This window comes from Nyctereutes procyonoides, unplaced genomic scaffold (genome assembly GCF_905146905.1).
Source record: "Nyctereutes procyonoides isolate TBG_1078 unplaced genomic scaffold, NYPRO_anot_genome, whole genome shotgun sequence".
In the NCBI taxonomy this organism is placed as follows: Eukaryota; Metazoa; Chordata; class Mammalia; order Carnivora; family Canidae; genus Nyctereutes; species Nyctereutes procyonoides.
In genome coordinates this window covers 26,014,120-26,022,674 of record NW_026575052.1, presented here as the reverse complement: position 1 = coordinate 26,022,674, position 8,555 = coordinate 26,014,120, and the positions used below count along the sequence as shown (strand labels likewise).

The 8,555-nt window shown below is 55.9% G+C and overlaps 2 protein-coding genes across 2 annotated transcripts; both read right to left on the bottom strand.

The window, feature by feature from the left end:
• Positions 1 to 2,017: 2,017 nt before the first annotated feature.
• Positions 2,018 to 3,176, bottom strand: LOC129513979 (metallothionein-1). Its single transcript, XM_055332477.1, has 3 exons — positions 3,022 to 3,176; positions 2,368 to 2,433; positions 2,018 to 2,257 (listed from the first exon to the last, which is right to left on the bottom strand). Exons 1-3 carry the CDS (start codon positions 3,047 to 3,049, stop codon positions 2,166 to 2,168), a joined length of 186 nt encoding a protein of 61 aa, XP_055188452.1. The 5' UTR covers positions 3,050 to 3,176; the 3' UTR covers positions 2,018 to 2,165.
• A 3,149-nt stretch (positions 3,177 to 6,325) lies between these two features.
• LOC129513977 (metallothionein-1) lies at positions 6,326 to 8,024 on the bottom strand. The gene is made up of 3 exons (XM_055332476.1): positions 7,875 to 8,024; positions 7,223 to 7,288; positions 6,326 to 6,567 (listed from the first exon to the last, which is right to left on the bottom strand). The coding sequence occupies exons 1-3, from the start codon at positions 7,900 to 7,902 to the stop codon at positions 6,476 to 6,478; spliced, it is 186 nt and encodes a 61-aa protein (XP_055188451.1). The 5' UTR covers positions 7,903 to 8,024; the 3' UTR covers positions 6,326 to 6,475.
• Between the last annotated feature and the right edge of the window lie 531 nt (positions 8,025 to 8,555).

Here is an 8,555-nt window from a genome sequence, read left to right as displayed (position 1 = left end):
ACCCACCAGTTTTCCAATTAGTTCTGGCCAAAAAGTACCCATATGAAGGAAGGAAGGAAGGAAGGAAGGAAGGAAGGAAGGAAGGAAGGAAGGAAGGGAGGGGGTTTTCTATCTCCCCATCAGATTGAATCACACCCTCCTCCAAAGCTTTCACACCTCTGTCTAAGCTTGTCTCACACTTGACCTATCCCAGAGTCTTCTCTGTCTTCTCCAAAAGGCAGATACATGGACTCTGTGTCACTCAGCCCCAGTTCAGCAACTGCATCTTGAAATGGTAAATAAATGCTCCCTGAATTCAACAGGGACCTGAATAAGCCTTCCTCCAGCAAAGGGATTGGGATGTGTGTGTGTGTGTGTGTGTGTGTCTGTGTGTGTGTGTGTGTATCTTCCTCTACACCCAGCACAATGGTTCACTTATAGTAGGAGTCCAATAAGTGCTCTTTGAATCTAGTAGAGAGCATTTATGGATCACCTACTGATTGTCAGATACCGTGCCGCTCAGAGGGAAGTAGCACCTTCTGAGCACTTATTTTGTATCAGGGACTGTGCCAGCCATGTTTAACCTCACAACAACCCTATGGGTAGGCACTATTACTGCCCCCACTTTACAGATGAGAAATATGAGGCACCAACAGACCATATAACTTGCCTAAGTATTAGAGCTATGGTCCTAGCCAGGCAGTCTGGCCCCAGAGCAGCCATGCTTAACTGCTTTACAATCATCAAGGTATTAACTTCTAGAATTAAATGAGGCATTCTGATGTGGCCATATCATTAAAATCTATTCTACATTAATCTGTCCAACTGACACCGTAACGGTCATGTCCCCACCCATCTCTTGGGAAGATAGGGCTGAAGTAAGGATGCCACTTCACACATGACTTGAAAAATAAAAAGCTGCAAGCCAGGTCATGGTGTTTATGAGGCCAAATGAAAACATTCTGTACCCTTCCATGGAGCAGATTAGCAGCTGTGAGTCCCAAAAGCAGAGTTGTGAAATATCTGGGCACATTTGTGCCTGTGGCACCAGGAGTTCCAGACCAAAGAAGGCACTAGCCCGTCACACTGCTGCCCAAGAGCCACAAGGTCTGTGCCAGGCTCTCCCCAGGAAACGGTGGCAGGGACACCATCTCACCCACCCTGGGGTGGTGTTTCCGTAGTAAGAGCCTCCAAGGGGGCTGGCTGCCTTTTCAGCCTGATTTGGTCTCTGTGAAAACATTTCCCACATCCTGTGGGGCAAGGCCTGCTCGCCTCTCCTTCCATAGACTGACAAGAACTGGAAACCTTCAAGTCCCCTGGGCCCCCAGGAGGACAGCCACATCTTGGAGTTGGCTTCACATTCATTTGGGGTGGAAAGATCTACCGGCAGAGTCTCATTTCATTCACTAAATGTTCCATGTGCCACCCTCAGTGGGCTAGGAACTTAGGTACTTCTTAGAATCCAAGTTCCCCAGCCCATCTTACACCTAAGAAATAGAAATGGTAAGGGGGAAATGGGACAGTGGTGTGGCACTCCCATCCTAAGCATTTGTAGTGCAACCAGGTTGCAAGTCAATCAGATGAATGAGACACATGGTCTCTGCTCTCTCTTTTCCAAAGTGAACTTAGAACATCCCCTCACATGCTAACCCACACATCAGGATCTCTGCTTCAGTTGTCCCCTCAGACAGGAATGCAGCTCTCCATACCAGGTCTCCTGGCTTGGGCTCACCCAACAGCATTGTTACATTCTGTGATTTTTTGATTCAGTGATGATCTGTCCTCAGCAGTCTGTAAGCGCAATGTTACCTCAACACTGAGAACCCAATGCTTATGTATCCAGTAGGTGCACCATAGGTGGCCGTGGAGTGAGTGTAGGCAGTGACACAGGTACTGACACAGATGCCAGACCACAGAAAACTTTGCCCTGTCCCCACTTCCTATGCCTACCCCACCCCTAACTTCCCCCAAAGCAGTTTCACCTACACCCCAACTAGAATCAAGTCCCATCTTCCCAACACACCACCAGACACTTGGAGCCAGAAGAGTCTAGATGAATTTATTGTCGTTCAAAGATTTCATAGAAACAGGAATGTAGCAACTGGATCAGGGTAGAATGAAAAAGTAAAAAACTGCAGGTTTATGCATGTTGCTCTATTTACATCAGGAACGGATGTTCTCACACATCAGGCACAGCAGCTGCACTTGTCCGATGCGCCTTTGCAGATGCAGCCCTGGGCACACTTGGCACAGCCCACAGGGCAGCAGGAGCAGCAGCCTGGGGCAGAAAGGCCAGAGGATCAGAGCATTGTCAGGGATCCTCCCCAGCCCCACCACCTCCCGACCCAGTCCAGTCCCCAGATCCCTACAAGACCCCACCAGACTCACTCTTCTTGCAGGAGGTGCATTTGCACTCCTTGCATTTGCAGGAGCCAGCGCACGTGCAGGAGCCACCTGCAAGGGAGAGAGGAGCAGTGAGCAGGGGAGCCATGTAGGAGCCACAGCAGTCGGGTCGCAAAGCCTCCCTGCAGCCTTGGGTCAGTGCCCAGGACTGGAGCTCCTTTCTCACTCGGCGCAGGGAATGGAAGCCAGGGAAGGAAGCCCCACTCGCTCGCTCCTGGAGCTAGGAAGGGTAGGTCCCCTCCCCTCCGGAGAGGGCTCCTCAAGGAGGGCACCAGGCTGAGGCTGGCGGCCAGGACCCCGGGTCTTGAGCCCTGAGGAGGCCAGGTCCCCACCTGCCATCAAGTCTCGGCAGCCCCGAGACCTGGACAGGGCACTGGGTCCCAGGCCAGCAGCCACCTCCCCCCCCCCCCCCAGCAGCAGGGGACCTCGACGTGACCGCAGCACCCCCAACTCTCTACAGTCTAGGCGAAGGGAGGAGAGACATGCTCTGCGGAGCTGGGCGAAGGCGCGGCGACCAGCTCGAGGGGACTCGGGGGTCGACTTCGGCCCCAGCTCCAAACACCTGCCCCGCCCGCCCCAAGGACGCAGGTCCGGGCCGGGAAGCGTGGCCCCCGGAGGCGCAGAGCCCGGGGTCCGTACCGGTGGAGCAGGAGCAGTCGCGGTCCATCTCGAGCCGAGGCGAGGCGAGGACGGAGGTCCCAGGCAGACGACACGGAGAGTCAGCGCCCGGGCTGGAGACGGGGTGCAGCGGGGCCCCGCCGGCGGCCTTTATGGGCGGTGCGGGCGGCCCGGGCGCAGAGGCCCCGCCCCCGGCCTTGCACCCGCCCCGCGGGGAGCGCGCGGCCCGCGGCGTCCTTGGCCGCGCTGAGTGCAGCCCCGCGGGCCGGGCGCACGAGTCCCCGCGGGCGGCCGAGCTCGCTGCGCCGCGTGCCCGGGGGCTGCGCGCCGGGTGGCCCGCGGGGGCCCGGCCCCCACGCCGCCCGCCGGTCGGTGTCCCGGGGTCGGCAGCGGGCCCCGGTCCCGGGTGTTCGGGGCCCCCGGCGCCTGGGTCCTCGCCGCCCTCCCCGCCTCGGCCCCCGTGCACCTGGTGTCCCCGGGGTCGCCGGTTCCCGGATCCGTGTGCAAACCCGGCCTCCCCCTCGTGACCTGGGCCTGGGGTGGGGGTGGGGGTGGGGGCGGGGTGGGGCCGGGGGAGGAGGGTGGGCGTGCGGAGCGACCCGAGAGAGCTGTGTGCAGAGGACTCGTGGCGATGTGACCTTTGCCTCCCCTGGCGTGTCTTCTCCGTGTCCCCACGTGGGGCTGGCCTTTCAGGGCCTTTCATCCTGTACACCGTGGGGACTGGACCGCTGCCTCTTTCCGTTCTGCACGGCCCAACGGATTGTGCAGGTCCTTCTTTGCGTTGAAACTAATGCTGCCCGGGGGCTGCCCTCCGGGGCACCTGACTCCTGGCCCGTTCCCAAAGAATGAGGTAACCACAAAGGAGGGATCCTTTTAGGTGATATAGAGACCTGGCTTTAAATAACAAAGTAAGAACAGTGGTTATTTCCCTTCAACATTCCAAGAATTACATAGTGTTTAGTGACCTCCCCCCTCCTCTCCCTGCTGGGCATAGCCTGTCTAGGTCCCTACCTTGCACCCTCTCCAGCCTCTCTTGTAGCCATCAGCCCGGTGAGCTCAGGCTTCTGGCTCCCTTCCTTTCCTTCTACCCACCAAGGTTGAAGAGATGTGTGGGCACGTTTGTCCTGGTTCTCCTATGCCTAAACTTCTAGATGCTTTCCTGGGCCCTGCTAGTTCACCCCACTCAGGATGGAGGTTCCCCAAGCACGGGGTAACCCCCTCCGAAAAGGGTTCTTTTTAGATGATAGGCCAACCTGGCATCAAATAACAAACCAAAACAACTGGTTCTGTCTCTTTCAGTATTCCTGACAACTACATAGTGTTTAGTCTGTTCGAGTCTTTTGCTTATCACTTGGCTATTTGAACCCTAACAGCAATCCTAAAGAGTACAATAGTTATGAGCCAGTTTCCCAAAGGCAAAAGTTTAAGCGTAAGGAGTTTAAGACTACTAACCCAGGGTCACAGTGCTGGGAGGTGGTACCCTAGATCTGCTTCCAGCCACTCCAGGAAGGAAGGAAATTAAATGATAAAGCTTCCCTTGCGCCTGGAGGTATGTCTTTTGTACCTCTCTACTGTTTCAAGCTCAATCCTGGGAATGACAAAGTGATACAAAAGGTAGATAGATAGCTAGATGGATAGATAGATGGATAGATATGATTTTGTAGCAACTTTCAGTGACATGAGCAGCCAGTTGAGGCGAGCAGGTGAGATCAGCTGTAGTATATAGGTTTACAACTCTGACTAGGAGCTGTGTGACCTTGGGTAGTTTGTTTAAACTCTCTGGAAATTGGCACAGTCACTTCAGCCCCTGCATGTTCACTCTCTTGCTGGTTCTTGTTCAGATCAAATGACATAAAGGATAGGAAAGACTCTTGTGTCTGTCCAAATGCTGTGGCACTATCCTGTCCTGAGGGGCTTATTGCTGGTCATCCACATTCCTCCTGACCCCAGGTCAGCAAGTTTCCAATTCCATCTCTAGCCTCTAACCCAGGGTAATACTTCCAAACCAATGAGCCTTCCCCTGGAGTTTGTTGTGAGCTAAAAGTAGTCTCTCTCCACAAATGTCAGTGTGAATGTATTAGTGACCATAATAGCCAGTGTTTATTAAACCCTAGTTAGAAGCCAGGCCACTACCTCATTGAATTTCCCACATTGCAATATAATCTCCTTTCTATAAATGAAGAAATGGAGGCTCGGCTGTACCAACAAGTTGCCTAGTTTGTCTGGCCAGGAAGAGGCAAAGAAGGCTGTGAACCTGGCTTGCCTGACACCAGAGCCCATTCCCTGGACACACACCGCCTCCTGAAATCCCCATTCATACCAGGCACCTGTGGGCAAGCACGGTCCTGACTCCAGGTCATATGATGCCTTTTCCCTTTGATTGAACATCAAATAGCAATTCCCTCCACAAATAGCCAGGAGGACTAACCGTTGGCATTAATTACAAGTCACTCTGGGCCTCACTCCTGCCTAATGAACACCACCACCCCCTCAAGGGCAGAATCCGCCATCACCCTGCAGAGGCAGACAAAGTACTTCATCTGGAACTAGTTCTCGGGTACCCTCCCTCTTGCTGGGAAATGGCTGGGCACCAGCCAAAACCCGCAGATGCCCTGGTGGGATACTGAGGACAGTGCTACTTGAGGTGGTCACACATCCTGTGAATTGTTTCTAGTGCTCAATGCACACCTTCAATGAATAAATATGCACTTTACAATTTTTAAATGTTTCTCATATTTACCGAAATTTATTGAATAAAAAAATGGGTTTCACATATTGTGCCTTTAAAATTTTTTGTTTATTTTGCCAAAGTTCAAATCTGCTAGAAAATAAAAATGGGTCCCTTGAGTGTTTTAGAAGCAAGCCCTGTATATAAAAGTCTCACAAGTGGAGAATTGAATTCCATCCCAAGCACTGTAAGATTTTAAGTAATCTCTCCACCCAACATGGGGCTTTAACTTAGAACCCCGAGATCAAGAGTCCCACACTCCAACTGAGCCAGCCAGGCGCCTCTCCTGAGTACTTTTGCTGAGGATCTAAGTGTGGCGAGGAATCCTGAGAATAAAATAGAAATTGAATTCTAGATCAACACTTCCAAGGAGAGTAGAGGGAAACCGTGTCCACCCCATAACCCTATGTCATCCAAATCTTCATTTTCAGTCAAGAAACTGCTGGAAAGGTAACTTGACTTGCATAAAGCAGTTTGTTAGGGGCCAATACAGGAGTCCAGAACCCAGGTGTCTGTGCTTCCAGTCCAATGCCCCACCCCCACCACAATGGGTTTGAAGTTCCTATTTCCAAAGCACACCAAGGAAAACAGCCAGAATAAATTCAACAATTTTTAATTTAATTCATGTATTTTATACAAACAGGAATGTAGAAAACAAGTCAGAGTAATATGAAAAAAATGCTTTAAAACTGCAGGTTTGCACATGTTGCTTGCTCTATATACATCAGGAACAGGTGTTCTCACACATCAGGCACAGCAGCTGCACTTGTCCGATGCGCCCTTGCAGATGCAGCCCTGGGCACACTTGGCACAGCCCACCGGGCAGCAGGAGCAGCAACCTGAGGGAGAAAGACCAGAACGTCAGAGCATGCCAGAGATCACCACACCCCCCTGCAGGCCCAGCCCAGGTCCTGCCCCCAGCCCCAGAGGACCCTGGCTTGAGGATGGCATGCTGTCCCTAGACACCTGGGTCTTACCCATTAGGAAAAGGCTGCTCTGCCCCCATCCAATAGCAGGACAGAGCAGAATGCCTGGACAGTGACAGGGTTTCCAGGGACAATGTAGGTTAGTCCCTTGTCCCTAGGACCACAGTGAAGTGAGGAAAGTCCTCAAGAGAGGGGGCACCCCCTGCCTAGCAGCTCCCAGGAGGGCCAGGGAAGTACTGCAGTCACCAAACTCACACAGTGCTTCAGTATGAAAGGGATTAAGAAAGCTCAATGGGCAGGCAGGAGACCCAGTTCTAGTACCAGGTCATTGCCTTGATTGGTGGGAACCTTCTGGGCTTGTTTTGTTTCCCCGTTCTAGGTTCTAGAACGGGATTGGGGCTCAATCATGTACACGCCCTTTTGGCTCCAATTCTGGAGTCAAGGGCTCAAGGCAGGGGAGGCAGAGAGGCTGGGTCAGCTCCTGCCTGCTTACCTCTGTGCTCCCCCCCACCCCCGCCCTGACCCAGACGTCACCGCAAATCCCCACCCAAGACCCCACCAGACTCACTCTTCTTGCAGGAGGTGCATTTGCACTCCTTGCATTTGCAGGAGCCAGCGCACGTGCAGGAGCCACCTGCAAGGGAGAGAGGAGCAGTGAGCAGGGGAGCCATGTAGGAGCCACAGCAGTCGGGTCGCAAAGCCTCCCTGCAGCCTTGGGTCAGTGCCCAGGACTGGAGCTCCTTTCTCACTCGGCGCAGGGAATGGAAGCCAGGGAAGGAAGCCCCACTCGCTCGCTCCTGGAGCTAGGAAGGGTAGGTCCCCTCCCCTCCGGAGAGGGCTCCTCAAGGAGGGCACCAGGCTGAGGCTGGCGGCCAGGACCCCGGGTCTTGAGCCCTGAGGAGGCCAGGTCCCCACCTGCCATCAAGTCTCGGCAGCCCCGAGACCTGGACAGGGCACTGGGTCCCAGGCCAGCAGCCACCTCCCCCCCGCCCCAGCAGCAGGGGACCTCGACGTGACCGCAGCACCCCCAACTCTCTACAGTCTAGGCGAAGGGAGGAGAGACATGCTCTGCGGAGCTGGGCGAAGGCGCGGCGACCAGCTCGAGGGGACTCGGGGGTCGACTTCGGCCCCAGCTCCAAACACCTGCCCCGCCCGCCCCAAGGACGCAGGTCCGGGCCGGGAAGCGTGGCCCCCGGAGGCGCAGAGCCCGGGGTCCGTACCGGTGGAGCAGGAGCAGTCGCGGTCCATCTCGAGCCGAGGCGAGGCGAGGACGGAGGTCCCAGGCAGACGACACGGAGAGTCAGCGCCCGGGCTGGAGACGGGGTGCAGCGGGGCCCCGCCGGCGGCCTTTATGGGCGGTGCGGGCGGCCCGGGCGCAGAGGCCCCGCCCCCGGCCTTGCACCCGCCCCGCGGGGAGCGCGCGGCCCGCGGCGTCCTTGGCCGCGCTGAGTGCAGCCCCGCGGGCCGGGCGCACGAGTCCCCGCGGGCGGCCGAGCTCGCTGCGCCGCGTGCCCGGGGGCTGCGCGCCGGGTGGCCCGCGGGGGCCCGGCCCCCACGCCGCCCGCCGGTCGGTGTCCCGGGGTCGGCAGCGGGCCCCGGTCCCGGGTGTTCGGGGCCCCCGGCGCCTGGGTCCTCGCCGCCCTCCCCGCCTCGGCCCCCGTGCACCTGGTGTCCCCGGGGTCGCCGGTTCCCGGATCCGTGTGCAAACCCGGCCTCCCCCTCGCGACCTTTGCCTCCCCTGGCGTGTCTTCTCCGTGTCCCCACGGGGGGGCTGTCGTTATGTCTGTTTCAACGTTAGAGAATTACATAACATTTAGTATGTGCCAGGCCGTGTTATATTCACTTTTGATTTGCGTGCCCTCCCAAAGACCCCAAAAGGGAATTACTACTTTTGAGCCCCT